This window comes from Uloborus diversus, chromosome 1 (genome assembly GCF_026930045.1).
Source record: "Uloborus diversus isolate 005 chromosome 1, Udiv.v.3.1, whole genome shotgun sequence".
NCBI lineage: Eukaryota > Metazoa > Arthropoda > Arachnida > Araneae > Uloboridae > Uloborus > Uloborus diversus.
The window spans coordinates 238952262-238975518 of record NC_072731.1 but is presented as its reverse complement, the minus strand read 5'-3'; the positions used below and the strand labels follow the sequence as shown (position 1 = coordinate 238975518).

Sequence of the window (23257 nt, the reverse complement as noted above, 5' to 3'; positions counted from 1 at the left end):
CACAAGTGATGCACTTTGCCGCATCTTTCTACCACGTTTCCACGTTATGATAATCAAGAAGCGAATTAAATATTGCGCTCTACACTTGCTATCAACCATGTCGTTGCCTATACACGTGAGTAAAGATGCGAATTGAATATTTTGCACAGTGAATGGCAACACTGAATGGCAATTTATCATTTGTGATGTCATCGGCAGAAGCCGTAACAATGAAAGAGCTCCGATTTAAGTTTTTTTTTTAATATTAAACTTAAATTATTTAAAAAATGGTCAGATCCTATGTTTTTAAGATGCTCTTTCCGAAAAAAATACCTTTAGAATTTTGGAAACGACCCCATTAACATGTACTTCGATACAAGACGATTTCTTTCTTCTGAGAACGGTATATATAATTTTACAGCATTTGATACTTCAGCGGCAGTGGCTATTACTTCACAATGGATTACACGAAATAAAGATAACTCATTAATCATTAATTACAAACTGAATTTTTATTCCAAAAAATATTAATAAAAACAATTACAACTTCAACTTACCCTCCTGCCCAGTATTTGGTTGATGGCTGCACTTTCTTTCAAGGTACACTCCGCCACTACTTTAGCCCTCATCTCTTTCATGTACAACATGAAAGCATTCAGGGGCTTCTTGATGTGCACTTTCTTGTCGGAATTCTGAGAAGTCGGATTGTGACTGCTGACAGTCGTCGCCGGTTTAGAGTTACACTTCTGATCGTTAGAGTACTCTGGCAGTGATCTGAAACATGAGAAGTGGAGATGAAAAAATCTTTTTCCGAAACACGAACTGATTTAATTTAGAAATTATTAAAAGTTGGGCCTTGATTTGAGAGTTGGAAACCTATTTCAGCTTTTTAACACTGTTCTGATAAAAAGCAAATTTCTTCATTTCATCTTATTTCTCTTTGCATCCGAAAATTTGGGTAAATGAGTTTTCGTTTTATTAGAAACACACAGGGCCATATACAGGAGAGGGGGTTCATATCTACCCCCCCCCCTTCCCCCGAAAAGTTCCTTTTGATATTTAAATGCTTTTTTTTTTTTTTTTTTTTTTAATTTTTAAAAAATATTGTTCGAAAACTCAAAGGTCTTTCTTATGTATATTAATTGCATAAAACGCTTTCATAATAGATAACCCGACGACTTGAACATTAGCACAAATAGTTCAAGGCTCGGCATGAAAGTTTTTAAACCCTCCCCGAAATTATTTTCTTTTTAGGGCCCTGGAAACATACTTTTAAAACTGGTGCGATTAAAATAAAATTCTTACAAATAACAGCTGTCGCCATCTATTGAATGTGAGAGAATGTGAAACGAAATTATTTGTTTCCACTGAGTTTACTAGATGGCAGCACAAGTTATTGAAATTCTGATGAACTGCTGATAATGTCACACACATAGCGGGAAAATTTCTTCTTTTCCCTGCCAGTTCTTCTATTAACTCAAATTTTTTTGAAAACTTAAAAAAAAACTTATGGCCTAATTTTTTGGATGCATTATCCAGCAATTTTGTGTTTTAATATTTTATCAGAATGTGTTACAGTTGGAACAAACATTTCGAACACTTAATGGAAACTGTTTACTACTTCAGCCAAGGTTATTTATGAGGTATGCACGAAAAGAACAGAAGTGCCAATAAAATATTTTCCCAGGAATACAATTTCTATTGCTAAATATTTTCCTAGGAATACAATTTCAATTGCTAAATATTCTTCTTCAAATCCATTTGAAACGTAATAAAAAAAAAATGAAAAGAAATTTCTTTCAAATTCACTGAACTTTAATATTACTTTCACACAGTGCCGCACACAAGGGAGGGGTCCAGGGGGTTCAGACTCCTCCCATAGCTCTTGCATTTTTCGATTGATTATTATTCTATGTATTTTAAACGAAAAATAATTCCAAACAAAGGGAACAATAATTTCAGTTTCAGTGAAAAAAATAAAATCCTGTAGTTAAAAGATTTTAAAAAATTGTGCACTTTTCCTATAGCAAATTGCACTAGCGAGAGATCTTTCTCGACTTTGAGAAGGCTAAAAACATACTTAAGAAATTTTATGTATGACGAAAGTTTAATGGATTTTTGCACTGCTGAATTCAAGCAAAGTTATAAATAAAATCTTTAAAAAAAAACAAGAAAACTAGATATTCTATGATGTTTTGTAAGCCTATAGAGTCAGACTGGTGACTATAAATGAATTCACTGATACAATAATGTTTTTAGTTTTGTAATTATACAGATTAAAATGAGATTTTTCTTGGTCTTCAGACTTGGTGCTTCTTACACCTGAATTTGCTTCGCTGTTTTCATTTTTGAATAATGAGAAAAGTAAATGCATAAATTCCCGTGCTTTCTGGTAATTTAATTAAATATCTGTTATTAATATTTTTTCATTAATTAATGCAAATTATTTATTTAATTTTTTTTCCACTGTTTTTGTACTCGATAATAGATAAAATCAAGTGAATATGTTTGACGGCATACCGGGGTATGATATGAAAATGGGACTTTTAACTCTGGACCCTCCCCTTGCAGAATTTCTGTACGCCATTACATTATATAGTGAAACCTGTGTATAACAATACTGTCTGCAACAATAAACCTGTCTATAGCGATATTTTCCTTGGTCCCAGCAAAATGTCAGCATGAATAATCAAACTGTCTATAACGATAACCTGTCTGCAACAATATTTTTTTAGGTCCCAACAGTATCGTTGTAGACAGGTTTGATTGTGGTACAGTTATTTTCCAAGCATTGAATTTTCTCTAAAACGAAACAGTAGGTTAACATTACGAATCTAGCGAAAAATCAAATTTGATGGCAGTGGTGTTTATGTCATGCCAATTGCTCAAATAATAGCAATAAATGCAAAAAGATTGAAGATTTTGAAATTATTGGTTGAAGGTTTAGAGCTGTATTCGAAAAAGTTGGAGAATATTTTTTTTAAAGTAAGTAAATACTATATGCAAAAGCAAATTTTTCTGGACAAAAAAAAATCTATCTGAAAGAGAAATGACCCTTCTAAAGATCGAATTTATTGAACTGTGTAAGCGAGTATACAATTGAATAGTTTCAGACAAAGATCCTTCACGGTCATTTTGTAAGGAAAGCTGTTAAATAATAATATTTTAAAAATCTGAAAAATATAATTTTGAGATAGCTAAAGCGCAATTTTAAAGGATTTCTCAAAAACTTCTTAGGTAGGCGACGAACCGTGAGGGGTCGTTCGGAAGTTAGTAACATTTGCTTGCAATCGCTCAGTGTGAGTCACGATAAAAACAGCTTATTTGCGAACGATCCCTCGCGACTCGTAGCCAATCCAAGAGTTATTAAAATTCGGCTCATTAGTTTGCTGATAACTTTCTTAATTTTTGAGATATTGAACTGGAATTTTTTTATGAGTTAAGGAAGTTAGTTGGGTTTTAGATTATGAAAGTTTTAAATTACTATCTTTCGTGCATGCGCAGTGAAAAATTAATTACTTAAAATGTCCATATTTTATCAAATTTTAAACATTTTAATTTCAAATTTTAGTATTATGCTTCTCTTGTATGCTGTAATGTTTCTGAGAGTTTGGTTAGCTTTGATGAAAAACTTTGAGTGTTATGGAGCCAAAAACCTTCAAATAAAATTTGTAGTTTTTAAATAAATGCTTATACTTTCTTGCATATCAGTGATAACTTCTCAAAAGTATGAAACATGACTGCACGTAGTAAGCTAACTAATTTCTGAAATTTACAGCTTATTCTCAGCTATTTATGATGAATGATGATCAAAAAACATTTTTGCTTTCCTCAATTTGTATTGACCTCCAAAACGGAAAAGTGATATAATTTTTAATACAAAATGACAGCAAGAGCATACTTTTTATGTGACAAAAGTTTCAAAGCAATTGTTCTTATATTTCTTGAGAAATCCTTAAAAATGTGAATTTTTAAAAGTGTCCCAATACTTCTGGTCATATAGCATAGATTTCATACAAAATACTGAGATGAAACCAGCGAATTGGTTGTTAAAAGTGATAAGTTAAAAGCGATAAATAAAAAAAATGAAGACTAATCGGCATTAAAAGACTAAATCAGCATAAAGCACCACCGTATTCACGTGCCGATTCCAACTTTCGTATCCGACATGCATCCAAACCGCAGACTGAAGCCTTCTTTAACCAATGAAATGGCTTCAATCAGAGTCCGGGTGTCAGGCACAGGTTCGAATGGGGGTGGTGAATACGACCGTTGATGCTGAAATGCCGCCATCGAGCAGGCACAGACGTCTTTACTCCGTACCTGTGATGGTTGGTGTTGTGCATGTGCAGTTCTTGCTTTGGTCCTGTCGTGATGAGCGCTGGATGAGAGATGCCGGGATAAGGGGAGATGAGCGTCTGTGGGCTGAACCTCGGCAGACTGGCAGAGGTGACGGGGAGGGCGGCCGTATACGCGCTCCGGAAACCAGCCGAAGTCGTCGGATACAGCGCAGGTGTGTGCCTGAGAACGAAATTGGACATTAGTTATGCATGAACCTCAAATTCACAAGTGTCATAATCAAGGGCGCCCATATGGTGGGGGGGGGGGCAAGTGGGAGGAGTTCAAGCCCCCCCCCCCCCTTTAGAATTCAGAACTTCCTTGCAATTAGTACTTTCTTTTGCAAAAATGTAAAAACATTTCTTCTTCATCCGTTGATGAATAAGTTATTAAGAATGTCAAATTTTAACAACTTTAATCTGCACTGAAATCAGTTTCCATGGGGAAAATATCCTGCTAAACCAATAGGAAAATATCTGAACCCCCCCCCCCTTACAATTTTGCATATGGGCGCCCTTGGCTCATAATTACTGGACAGTATTCACCCGACACTTCGTAAGGGGCTGTCCATATCATGCCACGCTTTGAGGGGCAAGGGGGGTTCAAGTTTGTGACAAGGAGGAGGCAGGGTGTCAGAAAACGTGGAACATCACGCATTTTTACTTCCTTTTACGAAGTAAAGGAAGTATTGTATTCACAAAAAAAATTTCACCCAAAAATCGGCCTTTATTTCTATTTTACTCGCCCCCGAATGAATATTGAGGTTTTTTTCCACTTCGATCACACGTGGATATATGCTTAAAAACGTGTAGACACTCGAAATATCCATTTTCACGATCCCCGAATTAATTACAAGGAGTTTTCTCGTGACGTCCGTATGTAGGTATGTATCTCGTATAACTCAAAAACGGTATGTCCTAGAAAGTTGAAATTTGGTACGTAGACTCCTAGTGGGGTCTAGTTGTGCTCCTCCCCGCTTGGTCGCATTCGGATGTTCCAAAGGTGGTCTTTTACATCTTTTTAGGGGGAATCATTGTCAATTTCTATGCAAACTCAAGTGGTGTTATAATTTAGCAAACCATTGGCGATATATCGCCAAGATTTTGGTCGCCAAGTTATTTTGCCAACTTGGCGACAAATTTGGCAGATTTTTTCTTTTTTTTAAAAAAATATGTTTTTATTTTGGCCACCACTTTCGATACGTAGAGAGTTAACCATTGAATCACATTAAAATGTCCAATACTGGGAAAATTAACCTGTATAAAACGGTTTTGTGAATCAGTTCGCAACAAACTTGGGGTAAAAATAATTAAAGTGTTTCATTGCTTACTCCAAGGTAATATTATCATTAAACAGGCGTAAAAGGAAGTGATGTGATGCACACACCAGTTCGTTTTAAAGAATATTTATATAGCATTGACTGTCATGTCACAAGAGGATAGGGGTGAGGTGAGATGTGACACTTTGTTGTATGTGACACAATGATGAAAAAAGTGTCACATCATTTCTGTACCTCGGAGCCAGAAGGACGCAAGTCCGAAAATTGCGATTTTCCGTTTATTAGTGCATTGCATGTAGAAACCTATTCCGCATCGAGACATGGGAACGTAATTCTTTAAAAAAAAAAAATTTTTTACCAGGGTTAAAAGAGAGCGAGTCCCATTTCTTGCACCCCCCCGAGCCAGAAATTTTTTTTCTCTCTCTCCTGTAAAATTACCATAATGAGACTGACGTCCTTCTGTCTCTGAGGTATAGATTTATGGACAGCCCCTAAGAGAACTACGAGTAGTATTAGTTAGAAAAACTAACAGTTTTTATATTATTTGAAAATTATTTCTCAGACTGTATTTTGCAGATTGATGCAATTTTTTCTGCTGCATCAGTATGCTGCTTTTAGCTCAAAATTTTACATAATCTGAAGCTTCAACAAAACATTCTTTATTCCTGACATAATTCTTGACAAAACATACTCTTTGAAAGCATACTTGTTACTTTTCAGATCATGAGAGATTTTTTCTTTTCTTTTTTTTTTTCTTAGTCTTTCGAAATGCTCCAAAAGAAATTGCTTGAACTACGGTTTTTTTTAATTATAAAAATTACGTAAGCAATAATTTTTCCTTTGAAGAATTAAAAACAGGTCCATGAAGCGTAATAGATTGAAGAAAATTGGTGTTACACATGAGTTAAAAAGATAACTATGGAAAACAATTTACAAACCATTGTAGTTGATGAGGAAACTCAGGCCCAAATACAGGAGGATACTGGCTTGGAGGCCCTAAGTGATATACAGGCGGCCTCGGAATACCTGTACAAAATTGTTAAAATACATTTATTTTTTAAACAATCCATAAAACTCAAACAAATAAAATAATATTTTATTAAAAACAACGAATGCAGTTCGTATAGGACAATAATGAATACTCATTTAAAAATGAGCAAGACATTTGTGATATTTAGCGCAATAATATTTTGAATTTATGTTTGCTACTACCAATCGTTCGAAGATTTTCTATTTTCTTCGCCTACCAACTCTACATAAACTGGGCAATCAATAAGTTTCATGAGATCTGAAATGAATTTAAAAATGATTTGTGTTGTTTACTACTATAGTTTGAATCACTTTTATTTTATTTTATTTTTATTTATTTATTTTTTTTAATTAATTTATTTTTATATTTATTTATTTATTTATTTATTGAGCATTGGTCGTAATTAATAGTAAGAAAAACAATCTTCAAAGCACAAACTTGCAAAAAATTATATACACATGTTTCAGAATTTCGAGGAGCACCTTTTTCAAAACAGAAAGGAGTTTACTTGTGAATGTCAAGTAATCCACCACAAGCAAATTCAAAATCCTTCTGTTCTTATAAATTAATATTAATTATTTTTGTAATAGGTAATGTAAACGGCATGAAACTCAAGCACACTAGAAGTTTCATTAATGAAAATGTGCATATGAAATTTTTTCTCAATGCACGGAATACATACAATGTCAGGAAAATCGTTAACCTTACACATCCGTAAGCTCACTTCCTTCTGTGCTGAACATGGAATAACCGAAACACAATTTTTTGCAAACTCTGCTATGAATGTTTTTTTTTTTTTTCGTTTCATTTGTTTTAACTTTTACTTTGTAGCAAGGTATTTCTTTATTTCTTATTTGTTCCAAACGTTCAATACAAATTTGCGTTGTCAAACAAAGATCTGAAATCAAATACTCGGCAGCTGTGTCAAAGTTTTGTAGCGATTCGGAAAAAAAAGGCTTTTTTTTACCGATACTAGTAAGATGTACATTGCAGCTAATGCTTTATAAATTTTCTGGTTGATTAATTGATTTTTGAGCATTAGAATTTGATGGTTATAAAAATTACTTGTGTACCTAATGCTTGTTAACTTACATGCAGCCTGATTTCGTGTTCAGAAATTCATTTTCTGAAGGAATCAGGAACCGCGGATTTAACAAGACACATTTGTTTGAAAACTTTTTTTTTTTTTTTTTTTTTTTTTTATGAGAGCATCGCGTGACAAAAAGAACATAAAACTATTTTCGAAAACATGGGATCGACAAATCTCGGTATAAGTATAGGTTACGAAGTAAAATCTATCATTATATGGATGCCTCAATTGCCAAATCGATTAACTCCACTTTAAAAAAAAAAAATCCTCATTTCTGCTTTAACAGTGACTTATCAATGCTTAGCATGTGAATTCATATTAAAGTTTTGCTTCAGTACATTTTTGAATATGTGATGGCAGAAAATGTAACGCGAAGTCCTATTTACTCCTATGGTTAACATCATCTTCTTCATCACTTTTCTCTACTTTTTGTTTTAAGGAGTTAGTCGATTTGGCAAGTGAAGCATCCATATACCATTTTCTGAAACAAAAGCATCCAGTCAAATGTGTCCTCCAGGATATCTTCATGCAGAGGAAGTTTTACGTGTACCCCATATGAGAATGATATTTATAACCGTCGTTTTTAATATCCACCAATTTAAAAGCCACCTCTCGCTGTTATTAGTGTCGTACTTGCGCAGGTATTTTCCAAATCACTTTCCCACAATAACTTCAGTGACATTCTTAGCCAGTGGCGTAGCCATGGGGGGGGGGGGATAGGGGGGTCAGAACCCCTCCATGAGCCCCAAAACAATATATATATATATATATATATATATATATATATATATATATATATATATATATATATATATATATATATATATATATATACAGTATAAGTGTATAAACTTGAGGGCATGGCTTTACTTTAAACTTCAAAAAAATTAACCCCCCCCCCCCCCAAGGATTTTTTCTCGCTACGCCACTGTTCTTAGCTTACGTTCGACGAGCTCGACCGGTAGCGACCGGTTGGTTGATCACGTGACAGCTAATGATCACGTGCTCCAATCAACCAATCAGCAGCTTAAAATGGTAACCGGTGCGGGAACCGATTGATCAAAGAACACTGCGGTTAGTCACCGGTCGACCGGTTGAGTTCGTCGAAAGTTCCTGAAAGAAGTTAAAGAGACGTGAACAATGACAAGGGGCAAAAACAGATTTCTTTTCGTCCCTTAGATAACCAATTACTTTGATTTCTGGCCCAACATACAACTTCAACGAAGCTTTTTTTTTTTTTTCTTAGTCATTATTATTATTATTGCATTTTCATTTTTAGAAGCTCCGTTGTTTCTATCCTTTTTATTATTTATTTATTTATTTATTTTAGATTCAACATTTTCTCTTTGTTTTTGATCAGACTGTTACACTGCTATCTCATTATTTATACATTACATGCCTACTGCATAAACAATTTTGAACATTACTTAAAAATTTATTTTCATGATTATGATTATTTTAATGTGATTTGATAAATAATTATATCATTACTTCAACAATTACCTTTTCTTTTATCTCCTCATTTTAAAAAATACTGTAAGCTTATCATTTTTTTTTTTTTTTTTTTAAAGCTATTATTATCATTGCGTTATTTCAAATACATCTTTGGTGCATTAGTCCGTTATTAAAACGTCATTAGTTTAAAACTTTCATCTTCTCTTTCAAATGATTGCTCAGTGTTCAAAAATCTCATAACTAACGAGCTACAATATTTGTATTACATTGTTTTGATGCGTTAAAAATATTATAAACCTTAAGCATTATTCCATATTTTTAATAAGCAGTTAGTTACACATCAACACAAATGTTAACTCTCCCCTATTAGCCTGTAGATTCGTTTTCATTACAATAAACGAAGGGCATTGCACAAAAGCAAACGTTACAGAGAACTTTGTGTTAAAACCCAATGCAGTGTAAAATTAAGTAATTAAATTTCCCTCTTGCTTGCACAGAAACAGCTGACATTTTACGCACTTATTAACATTTTTAAACAAAGTATTAGATAGTTAATGATAGACTTAATTGAGGTAATTGGAACTCTCACAGCTATGAAAAATGAAGTTCAACTTGACAGCCACATAGACGCATTTGCTTTGTATTCATAAAAGCAATAATTCTGCAAGTTATATGATTTTAATTTGTAAAATACTGGCTGGAAAGTAGATTAATACTACGCACAATCTTTTTACAGACATTTTTTGAAATCATAAACGACATTATTTATTTATTTAAAGTTACAACTTTTTTTTTTTAATTTTTTTTTATGAACCTTATTCTGGAGGGGGAGGGGGGAGAGAGTTTTTGTACAAGAAACTGATGAAACAATGAGCATTTTAGTTCCTTCTATGATAGTTTTTATTAATGTCTTGTAATTGTTATAGTCTTTATCAAACATTAAATTTTGTTACTGAATACAAACTGCACTTTTTTATCAATGTTTAGTAGAGAAGTTGTAGTCATGTTAATTTCTTGTTTTGAGCCATATTGTCGCACTTGGAGCGAAAAACTTCCTTTTCTACTTTATTTGTACTTTAATTTACTGATTTTCATTTATTTTGCTGACTGGTTTAATTTGTTTATTTGTTATTTTTAAAATCAATGTGCGACATTTAACGTTTTTGAATTCTTATATTTGTATCAATATTTACTCGTACTCTGCTTAATATATTTTTTATTATTATTTTTTTGTGTATAAATATAGAACATCATTCATATTTTAGCAATGATTATAATTTCTAATCAGCACTCTTCAATTTTATGAATGTCTTCAATTATTTTTAATATATTTTTATATGTTGCTTTTTTTCAATGTTGCATAGAGTTTAAACACAACGTATAAACACAGAAATTACACCCTTGAAAGATTTGTTTTTCTTTTAGTTTGTATTTATTATATAAAACGTTGTTGGTAATTTTGGAGGTAAAATATGTCAGTTTCAGAGACATTATGTTAGCCATTTTTTTTTCCTATTGACTTTTTCAAAATATTTTTTAATTAGTGGTAAAAATCAATGTTTGTAAACGCCTTATATAATTTTTTAAAAAATTTATTTTACTAATGCTTATTCGAGGAGTACAGTAATTGGTAGAGGGCAAACGATTATTCGAAAGTAACATTAAATATGTAAATTCGATGAGTTTTCTTTTTATGCAAATATATTTTTCAAAAAACAGAGAATGCACATTTTTTAAAGGTCTGTTTTATTTATATTTACCGAATTTCGTAGATATCATTGTTTCTAACATGAAGATAAACCAATTTATTATTTTCATATGTTTACATATGTTTCTAATATTTGTTACAACTTATTGTTAGAGCCTTTATCTCATATGGGATCACTTACACTATGACAGAAATTTTGAGCAAAATATTTATTTCGAATGGAAGAAGGAATTGGAAAACGCAATAGAGCAAGGATTTCCAACCACAGGTCGGCGGAAATCTTTGACCGATTCTCAGATTTTTTCCTGTTCGCGTTAGAAAAGTTTTCTGATTCAATAAATGAAAAAATAAAATAGTGGTAAATTTTTGTGCAGCAGTTTTTACGTAATGCATGTACAACGTAAAAAAATATTGTAATTTCGTTGTGTATTTTAAGTTAAAATCCCTAATTTTGTCTTTAAAAAATGGCAACACCTTTTAAAGAAAGGGAGTGAAATTTATAAGCCGTGTGTGCTTACAATTTTCGCTCGCTGCGTCTCGCTTTTTTCGACTTCAACTAAACTGGATTTTATAACTGATTTTTTACAATATTTTGCTACTTTTCTCGAATGTTTGTTTACTTATGAATAAGAAAATAGTTCAGTAGTTAAATAGAAAGTTAAAATAAGTAAATTAATTACTTCTCTTTAGATTAAAACATTGTTGTAAACAAATATTAGTAAAAAGTAACTTTCGTAGTAACTTTTAGCTACGAAAGTAAAGTTTCTTTCTACAAGAAAAAAATTGCTCTGCAAAATTTTTTCTAAACTTTACCGATCCGTGAATTGAAAAATGTAGAGAAACGTTGCAATAGAGTATGTCAATTTTAGAAGAGTTTTTATTTTTATTTATTTTTCTCAAATATTAAAAATAAAACCTGATGAATAATCGTTTTTATACAAAGTTTAGGATCAGCCTTTTTACTTAATTTTGTCAGAATCCAGATCATCACTTGAATAAAACGACTAATATTTCTATTGACTACTATAAGTGCTGAAACTTATTGAGATTTTGTCACTAAACGGCGGGAATTATAGCATTTTCCCAAAACAATAATAACTGCCATTTTCACACAACGTCTTCGCATCTAACAATACCAAATCCCTATAAACTGAAAAAAATTCAGAAATGTTATTGAATATTTTCGTGTATCGTTTCGATATTTCAATGGTTTTTATCCCCATCCTGAAAAAAATCAAGCATCATGGTCAAAAAGTTTCCTATATTGTTACAAGTCGCACGAATTCAGACTTCTCACGGTTGTGAAATATATTTTCAGCTCCCAATTTAAAGATTAACTGAATGTATTTGTAAAGTGTATCGGCTTCAGTTCGATTACGGCCCGTACAGACTGATTAAGCTTCCAAAGGGAGCGAATAAGTCCACGTAGCTTTACAAGAATTGCAAGTGAGTAAAATTCTTGATTTTTATTTGCGATTCTGTCTTAGCTTGGGCCAATGTTACAATACTGCTGTTGGAACTTCCTTGATAAGTCAGGAAGGTGCCAAGCTATTATATTGTAACGGATCCGGTGCGACTTCCACTTTCTTGAAAGGACGACACAGTTCTTGAGAAAAACACAGGAGCTTTATTTACACTATGTACAGGAAAGATCGTTAACAACTGCTAAATTAATCATCAGCAATTAAGCAAATATCAATCAACACCGCAAACTCAACGGTTACACACGTATTTTCATCCAAATACGAAAAACAACACAGCGAAATGCCTCGCAATAAACAGAGCTAATACACTCTCAGTACAAATTCTCAATCGAAACAAACTTTTTATCATGGGGCGCGTCTTATTTATAGACATCGAAAAGTTTCCACAATATTCCAAAAGATTCCAGAAAATCGTAGACCGTTATTTTATTTCTTTCCATTCACAAATTTTATCATTCAGAAATAAGGGGACCGTATAATTCGGCCGAATGTACGGGAGCTGTATATTCAGTACAAGAAACTATTTACAGGTTACGTTACTACAATAATTTTAGATGAAAAATAATTTAATAAACGCCAAATTTAGCTAGATTACGACAAATTAATCATAAAAATAATTACTATTTACAGAATTTGTAACAATATTATACCTACTTAAGTTTTCTCTAAAGTCCCAGAGACACGTCTGGCTTTAAATGGGAAGATTTCTGAATTTTTCAGAAGGCTTCCAGGATAATTTCAGGAAGGTTACTGAATTTTAGTGGAAAACGTTCCTGGTGTTTGCAAGATATGTTACTGGCAGGAATCGGGCACATCAGCTGCCCATTACTTTCCAGGACGGTCATTCCAAGCTCGTCAGTTTGCGAGATCGAGATTTTCGCTCACGTGATTGGTTGTGACGTAGAAGTGTCGCAAAGTAGTATTCTAATCTACTCGAACCTAGCCGCAACCTAAGTTCGAGTAGATTAAAATGCTACTTTGCGACATTTCTACGTCACAACCAATCACGTGAGCGAAAATCTCGATCTCGCAAACTGACGAGCTTGGAATGACCACCCAGGAACGTTTCAGAATCGTTTTTAAAGTGTGATTTCACTGTTTGATGTTGTGTGGGTGCTTTACCTGTTTTGGGATCGATGGCGACTGGAGGGATCCCCATGTGAGCGGGAGGAGGTTGTGCGAAAGGTTCCCCATTGTACATCATGAAGGGCAACGGAGAACCTGAATGGGGTGGAGGAACCATCGGGACCTTTCCAGCCTGGAAAAAAACAAAAACAAGATTCTAATTAGAAATGAAGTGAGATTAACTGATGTAAATTTTGTGAGAAACGCAATACAGAGCAACTTTCGGAAATACTGTCGGCCCCGCTTAATCGAATATCGTCGGTTCCAAGAAAAATTATTCGATTAAACGGGGTACAGTAGAATACCTTTATAACGCCGACCTATATAACGCAATTCTCTATAAACCGCACAACTTTTCAGATGTAAACAATAAGTTTTACAGTTTAAAAAAGCCCTTTATTTCAACTTGCAATCATAAAAATTTTTAGACAAACTAAATTTTGAAACATTTTTTCATCTTTCCATCTTAACTGAAAGCTTTTTAATTAAAATTAGTATTCACAGAAAAAAAAATATGTCAGATTGCTTTAGAAAATGCAGCTGATATGCAAATCATGGAGCTAGCAGAAGTGCAGGAAAATTAACTTTCTTTTGATTGTGAAACATTTATTTGTGAATGATAAAATGTATATTATGTTGCAAATGCCGGGGAAATTATTCGAATAAGCGGGTATTTTTAACACTGCGTCTGTTGGGGAAATATTCGGTTCCGGGAGGTTTAATTCGTATAAGCTGGGTATTCGTGTATCTGTTACCCGTTTAAGCGGGGTTGACAGTATCGTTTTCAAATGTCGTCCATTTACCTAAGCTTGACCACGGAGAGATGGAGGATGAACTGTAAGCGGAAAACATCATTTGTATCATTTGCAGTTGGTTGTTTTGTTTTATTTGTAATGTTTAGGATCAGCGAAAACGCGCCTCGTGATATTTTCGCTTCATCCGCTATCTCTCCATAGTCAAGCTATATCAGATTTTAACCATTGTTGTGCAATATTATTGGTTGTATCTGCTTTGGACACTTTCCAATTGATAAATTTTAAGAATCAGTTGAAGTTATATTGAGCCAGATTTTCAGATTGAATAGCTGATTTTAAGACTAGTGTAAAAGTTCAATGACGTGTGTAATGTATGGAACATTGCGTAGTAATTTGCGTAATTTACAATTACTCGATCACGGGTAATTTACCTATGAATGGAATGCAAGACGTCTCACGAGACATTGGTTCAGACTTCTTCAAAACTTGTAACAGTGTATAAAAGATGTTTATATTATGTTTATTTGCAATAAATAAAGTTTAAAAAAACTTAATAACAGATATGATGATTTTTGAAATCGAAATTATTCGGAATTTATTGATTTACCATACTATTTGAAACTAAATTCGTTTAAAGCTTAAAATTCCAAGTATTGAGTGCATGACTTTTGGAAGTGTTATTGCATTAAACATGTTGAACTGAAGTAATTTAAAAAAAAAAAAAAACAATATTTGGTACTAATCAATGCAACATAAAATAAATTTAAAAATATTTTAATGCTCTAATGTTTATAAAACATTTCGAAAATGTATCAAAACAAATTAATCGCGTTTATACCGCGTTGATATTCTCTGTTTCAATGAACATGCAAAAAATGCAATGATTTCGATAAATAATTCTCCCAATAATGTTGCCAAAGATTATTGAAGTATGCATAAATGTTATTTAACTGACTTTGACGGAGGTGAAATTATCAGACACCACACTAACATCAGAAATGTTTGACACAATCTAGTTTACGTCTTAAAAGTATTATGACTATCTGACATTGGAGGTTAAAGTTTTGACGGGCTGTACATAAATAATGTCACACTTTTATTCAACATATTTAACCCCATTCACCCCTTTGTCACACGTCACGTTATTTTTATAACCATATTCCTAAATGAAACTAAGTGATGTCACACTTCCTCTCCACTCCCTCCCCCTTGTCACAATTTCACGACCCCCCTTCCCTCCTTCAAAGCGTGACATCATTTGTGAACATCCCAGATTGAGAACTCTAAAATAAGAGTTAATCAATTAATAGGCACTCATTTATACTTATATTTACACCCATTAGGCAGGATACCCGCTCATCGTTTCGAAAACTTTATTCTAACGCTTAATAACTTATACCACAATTCAATGAAATTTGTCTTGTTTGCAAGGCAACTTCAAGGAAAAAACAACTAAAACTGTAAAAGAAATAAACAAAAAGAAAACCAAAAAAAAAGAGGAGGGGGCATCAATTATAGCGGTCGCTGAAAGGTATAAGGAAAATTTTCATAACTATCAAAACATCTTATCGTCGCATAAACTAACTTAAGCTACAGTGGTGGTAAAAAAATTGCATCCCCCGCGCCGCGAAGGAGAGGAATATCATCCCGACTGCATTCAACACACAGTCTTCAAGCATCCCGTATCCCAGATGATTTGGGGATGTATTTCTGATCAAGGAGTTGGTGGGCTTCACTTTGTGCAAGGAACAGTAAACGCTCAGGTGTGTATTGGCATTTTGGAGGAGAAATTGCTTCCTACTATCCGGGATCACTTTACTTCAGTTCCAAACGTCCTTTTCCAGGATGATTCTGCTCCGTGCCATAGGGCAAAACTGGTAAGTAACAATTTAAAAACCTTTATCCTGCCATTAGACTTAAATTGACATGGGATTAAGTAATTTTCTCTAAACTCACACGCAGGTTCAGAAATGGAAAAATGAGCATGGGGTCAGCAGTTTGCCTTGGCCCGGAAACAGCCCCGATCTACGTAAACAATGATCGGATTCCTGCTGTTAAATGTTTATTTCATAAGTTTTGCAGAATTTCATATTCATTCATCGTTAATCGGTCGACCCAAAACTTCTCACATAATCCCATTGCTGTGAAAATGCGAGGGTGATGCAATTTTTTTTACCAGCACTTATCTCGCGGATTGTTGTTTGTATCACCTCACAAAGAATCATATCATACTAATTTAAGGATCAGTAAAATAGCTTATTAATTATTTTAAATACACTTAAAAACAAATTGCCTCTGACGCCATTTACAAATTCCAGAAGATTCTCGGCCAGAATTTAAAGCAGTCTGAAGAATTGAAATTAGAGACCAGAATATCAAAAAGTTCATTCACTGCTTGGATGCTTGACTGCACATTTTAAATAACAGACCTTTAAATGTGTAATTACAGACATCAAAAGCTTTCAAAATACAGATAAAAACTTTAAATGATTCCTAAATGGTAATTATGATTCGAAAGAGGACTTAAAATTCGATCGTGAATTAAAGATAAATGAAATTATTAGATCGAAACTATTTAGTCTTTATTCAACACCTTAAAATTTAAAGGAAATATAATTTCGCACTTATTTGTGAATGAAAGTGTTTAAGTAAGGCATTAAAACACTTTTTTTTTAATTTTAAAAAAGATGTATTCCAAGCTTTTCCCTCATCTTCTTCTCTCTGTTTTTGAAAACGCTTTTTACTTTCTTTTACAAAAAAGGAAGAGTTGTATTCGCGGAAAAAATTTCACTCAAAAATCGACCTTAATTTCCATTTTGCTCACCCTCGAATGAATGTTGAGGCTTTTTTCGAACCGATCACACGTGCATATATACCTAAGAACGTATAGACACCCGAAATATCCATTTTGACGATTCCGGAGTTAATTATAACGAGTTTTCTCGTAACGTCTGTATATACGTATGTATGTATGTGCGTATAAACGTATGTGCGTATGTATGTCTCAAGAACGGTATCTCCTAGAAAGTTGAAATTTGGTACGTAGACTCCTAGTGTGGTCTAGTTGTGCACCTCCCCTTTTGGTTGCATTCGGGTGTTTCTAAAGGGGTCTTTTGCATTTTTGGGGGGAAATCATTGCTAATTTCGATGCAAACTCAAGTGGTGTTATAACTTGGCAGACACTTGGCGATATTTCGCCAGTTTTCTTCGCGACAAATTTGGCGATTTTTTTTTTCTTAATCTGATTTTAGTTTGGTCACTGTTGGTGATATTTAGAGAGTTAATTATTGAATCACATTAAAATTGCAATAATGAAGAAATAACATTAAACTGGTACAAAAGGAAGTCATGTGATGCACAACACATCAGCTTGTTTATTAATTGTTACATGTTGATATTTTACATGGTAAAGGAAAATTGACAAAGACGTTAGTTTTTTTGTTATGATGATGATGGCATGCCCATGATGTGCAAATAGAAAGCTTTAGATTGCAATCGGCGACCTCAACAGCTTTGTCTGAAAAATTCGAATCTTCTGGGCCTGTACTGAAAAGTCTAGTCTTTATTGCTGAGCAACACTGTTATCATAACGGAGAATGGCCTCATTCCAGTATCACGTAGATGAAAATAAATTAGAAATATTAAAAGAAACCTATTTTTAACACGCTTTTATTAGCTTTACTTGTATGTTTGTGAGTAAACATACAAGTTTGTGATGTAAGAGCTATTTGCTTATTACTGTTAGTACATTCCACTACTTTATGAGCGTTCGTAGCCGAGCGGTCTAAGGCGCGGGTCTTCGTTGACGACCACCTCTGGGAATCATTGGGCGTGCGTTCTAATACCGGCTACACCGACATTAAATTTATTATAATCTTGCAACTCGATTTTCGCCCCCTTTTTGTGATCGGATTCTTTTAAAATTTGGAATGCAACCTAAGACCCGATGACAATGCAATATTCTATGATCAAATTAATTTATTAACGATAAGTTATTAGTTTACTCTAATTAACACGCTTTTATTATCTTAACTTGTATGCTTGTGGGTCTGACTTTCCTTTGGACAAATAGCCAGTGGCTTATTAGAATGACTTACAACGTACAAATCAGAGCTGCGGACAGTCACAATGTTTGCACATGAATTTACCAGAAAGCATTCAAAATGTCTGATGCAAATAATACAATAGAATACTAAGATACATTCCATTACAAATAAAATAATAGTTTTAAAAACTAAAAAAACACGCTTTTGTAGCAAAATGAACTCAAAAGTAAAAAATAATCTTTGGATAACAAGTATATAAAGCAATTCACCAAACACTTAATTTTACTGTAATAGAAAAAAAGCGTGGGGGGGGGGGGGGGGCTTCTTACCAATTGTCTTAAATTTCTTCCACTTATTATCCATGCAAAAATGTAAATAGGCAACCCCCCACGCTTTTTTTTATTATAGTAAAATTTAGTGTTTGGTCAAAACTTGTCATCCAAAGATTATTTTTAATTTTTTAGTTCATTTTGCTACTAAAGCGTGTTTTTTTAGTTTTTTAAACTAATTTTTTATTATGATTAGTAAGCCTGTAGTGTAATATTTTGATTGCTGACTACCAGCTATGGAAAGTAAAACTACTAGCACAACAGACAAGAGTATAGAATTTTTACAAGACATCTTTCTGAATATCATTAACTTTTAAAATTTTTAGTCACCTGCCTGTTAGTGCCTGTTACAGCATGCACTACTGAAAAATCGTTTTAAACAATGAAGTGTTAAAAAAAATATTTGTTTCACATGTTTCCTTGCGACATACTCAAAGTGAATAGAATTAGAATTTTTATTCTACACTCCTTAGCTATACTTGCAACCCTTAAACCATTCTTCGTGCTGGGGCTGTTTGTTCAATTATCAAATGACATTAAACAATTTTCACCGGTTATAATTTTTTTTAAACTTACATTTATCACTAAATGTAAATTTCACTGGTTTTGGCTGATGCGAATGTTTGTTTACAAGATATCTTTATTATTCTTAAATCATATTTATCTCTATAATATTTAGTAGTTCATTGAGAAATTGTATAGTAGCTTTAAATCGAAAAAAGGAAGGGAAGATACTTTTTTTGTCGAAATGCGATCTGCTGTTTCCGCTTTATACGGTATGACCGACTTAAACCTTTATTTTTATTAATTGCTTTTTTCTTCGGATAGACATGTTGCATTCAAAACCCGAGCAGAGTCAAGTGCAACAGTTAATATAGAAAATAAATCTTAGGAACAGCAATTTATTTTAAACTTGAGGAATAAAATTGAGAAATTGATAAAATTTTATTTATGGCGGATGACTAATCTGAGAGATTCATATCTATAGTGGCATACATACGTAATATTATTTTAGTGTTTACCTCTTGGTAATTCTAGAAGTTATTTTTTTCATCTCAATGACGATACCCCCCCCCCCCTACATAAATAATAATAATAACATCAAAAATAATTTCTGAGTACGCCATTGCGTAAAAACATTTAACCCACGTGAATATTCTCGAAATATGTTAAGTCTTTCTAACCACAAATGTAACAAAATGAACAAACAGTTGAACTAGATAAAAGCGGAGCATTAATTACTATAGTTGAAAAAGAATGGCAACAGATTTTATCACACAACATAAGATACAATTCACTTTTAATATTATCTGAAGTTTAATAACCAATAAATTTGATCACGCAATTCGGAGAAGAGTTTGCTAATCACCAGTAACTTTTGTAGTACTGTTTAAACATTACTATGCTCTGTCAATAACTTTTAACTCAATATCCGACATCGATAAACTTCAAAAATAACATTTATACGGTTCCAATGAAGGACCATTAAACGTTATTTCGAGATAAAAGTATTTACGCATATAGTAACAACGATTAGCAACGTCTCCTCATTCACTGCCCTCCACAAGTTCTTTTACATGCTTCCACCGACACATCTGTACATATTTGACCCCTCCACCCCTCCCCCACCCCGCGAAAGGCAAAAATCAGAGCTGCATCAGCATTCGTCTCGGAATATCCACCCCACCAATTCCTCTTCCATCATCTAACTTATCCGGCGGATACTTAATTGGCGGTCAAGGAGGCGGAAAAATTTCCGCTAATGAATTTTCCACCAAGTGATTCAGCGCGGATACGCTGAATTCTCGCGACCCCACCCCGATCGCAACCCCACCATGCCATCGCTATTAAATGGATAACATTCTGTGCCGGTGTACGCTAATGAATTGGGGAGGCTTGCGCGCCCCCGGGCTAACATCAGGTACGTGATTCGAGGGGCGGGAAGGGCACCCCTTTCGGTCCCCCGGATGCTGAGCCCTTCGGGGGAAGCACTTGAGAATGATTTCTCTGCACACCCCCTTTTAGAACGATGAGCTTTTCAAAATTATCGATTCCCAGAGTTCGGGTTCAAGTGTGTGGCTCAACTATGTGGGGCATTCCAATTAAGGCCGAGCTCAGTTAGCCATATATCCTAGTTGGGACGACAAGTGCCCTCCGTCGTCAAATGTGACCGCTGATTCCGGGCCTGACCTAAATACTGGGAGGTATCGACAGTGTCGATTAGACACCAATAAGAGGATTAAATCAGAATTCAGAATCCAAATCATCAGTTCAACACATGATTTTTTTGAGCAATCACGATTGCTTATTGTTCTCATTTGACTGTTTTGATGTCCTATCTTTTTATTTTCCCACCGCCACCCTCCGCACCATCACCGTCGACGGGCTCCTCACGATGCTGCTCCTATAGCGAAAGCCGTCTCCAGGTTGCATCCATGTCCTACACACACGAGCATACATACACAACTACACACACATACATACACAAACACATACACACACATATACACACATACAAACACATACAGACACCCACACATACACACACATTCATGCCTGCACACAGACACAAACACATATGCCTACACACACATACCCCCCCCACACACACACATTCATACACACCACTACCCACACACTTATGCCAGCACACAGACACAAACACACGCCTACATATACACACTCGTGATTGCGAAAAACATAATTTGAATTCAAGATGTCAAAATTCAAATTAGTTTTTTCAAACCTTCTTTTACTTCCTAACTTGATATCTCTTGGTGGATACTATCCCAGGGTCGGCTCTATTAGTTCTGCCGCCCTATGCGGTATTGACAAGTGCCGCCCCCTCCTCTATTGATTAATAATACTAATGATATAAAGTAATAATATATTATTAAATAAAAACAATAGTTAAGTGCTTAAAATTAAAGTAAGTTTCTAGTTAAATTCCAAATTGGGTTTTGAATATCCAAGCACTAGTATCCTTTAAATTTTCTTTGTTAACGTTAAGTTAATTAATAGAGGAGATTAAAAGTTTCAAAAGAGAGAGAGACTTTTAAATCTCGCCATTTGCCGCCTCTAAAATTAAATTGGATTTCTTGTTAAATTCCGAACTATGTTTCGTATATCCAAGCACTGTTATACGCGCTTTTTTTTTTTTTTTTTAAGCATTGAATCTTATAACGCTGAAGCAGACATTGCAGACATTAATACTTAAAAAAAAAAAAAAACAATTTTGAATTTTGCCGATCCCAAAATCTGCCACCCTAGGCGTCCGCCTAGGTCGCCTATACCAGGAGCCGGGCCTAACTATCCCGCTGCAAACTGATTTGGAACGCATCTCGCTCAATCAAGTTGAAAACTGCTGTCAAAAAAAAAAAGATTCCTTTGGAAAACAGCTCATCCCGTGACTTTTTTTTTTTTTTTTTGGTTTTTTGTTTTTTTCTATAAAATTTTAGCTGGTTTTGATACTAAACGCCTCTAACACAGTTTCAAGTTCTCGAATACAATTTAAAATTCCTCTTGGTGGGTGCTATCATGATACAAAGTGATTCGGAACGCACCCGGCTCAATCAGGTAGAAAACTGCTCCAAAAAAAGTTTTATTTGGAAAACAGGTCAGATTGTAATTTTATTTCCCCTGTAAAATTTTTAAAAAATGGGTAAAACTAGCATTGATACTAAACGCCTCAAATACAAATTGAAGTTATGCATCTTTTCCAGGTTCGGTTAGAACTGATTAGTCAGCCTTGAATCGATACACAAAACACCCGGGCATCAATTTTTACAAATATGGCAAATGTTTATTATATAGTAACATATACGTTTTGCAAAAATTATCAACTAACAATTAAACTTGTAGCTAATTAAATTTGTGCTAATGTGTTAGTTAAATTTGTGTTGACTTAAATTTGTGTTAATTTTGTGACAAGTGCATTTTTGAACAGATTTGTATTCCATGTATTTTAAAACTAGAGTTAAATTTATTTATTACCATGGAAAGTGGTTTTTTAGGGGGAGCCGCGCACTCCAATAATATAGAAATAGAATTTCAATAGAACTAGAAATAAAAAAAAGACTAATAAAAAAAGACGTTGACAAGGAAAACAAACGAACATAAATTTCAAATAATAAAGTGTCCCGGTTTTCTTGTCTGTGATGGACTAAATTCTGTTAACACTTCGGAACATGCAATTAAAATTCAGTTGTGAAATTTTGGGTTAAATATTTGCTATTTTTTCGTCAACTCCAGAAGGGGCTTAGTGTTTCTTTAAGGAGCATTCTTGTAAATATTGTATAACATAACTCGTTATAAAAAGTTACTACTAAGGTTTAGAGTTTCAAAAAATATTTTCCTGATATCGAATTAAATTTGGGTTTTGGCCAACCTCGATACTGTCTTTCTACCCTCTAATTGAAACCTGCTTTAAATAAGATCCTATCTTATTATTTTAAGTGTAAAATGTGTTAGATTAAAACTACTTTTTATTTAAAAAATATATTAAAGAATAAAACAAGTATATAGACGCATACGATTTTTGAAGGTATACTACAGAACCATGAAACTTAATTAAGTTTATAGAATGTTTTAAATACACAGAATCAGATTCTGTCGTTAGCAAAAAATCTTTTTAAATTTT

The 23257-nt window shown here is 33.7% G+C and overlaps 1 protein-coding gene across 1 annotated transcript in view; it reads right to left on the bottom strand.

Moving 5' to 3' along the window:
- The window catches only part of LOC129225971 (protein pangolin, isoforms A/H/I/S-like), a 238450-nt gene that overhangs the window by 18119 nt on the left and 197074 nt on the right, over positions 1-23257 (bottom strand). The window contains exons 4-7 of the mRNA XM_054860544.1: positions 13486-13621; positions 6535-6622; positions 4303-4500; positions 537-753 (exon numbers count right to left, since the gene is read on the bottom strand). Coding sequence (XP_054716519.1) covers positions 537-753; positions 4303-4500; positions 6535-6622; positions 13486-13621 — 639 coding nt within the window. The remainder of the gene's footprint in view (positions 1-536; positions 754-4302; positions 4501-6534; positions 6623-13485; positions 13622-23257) is intronic.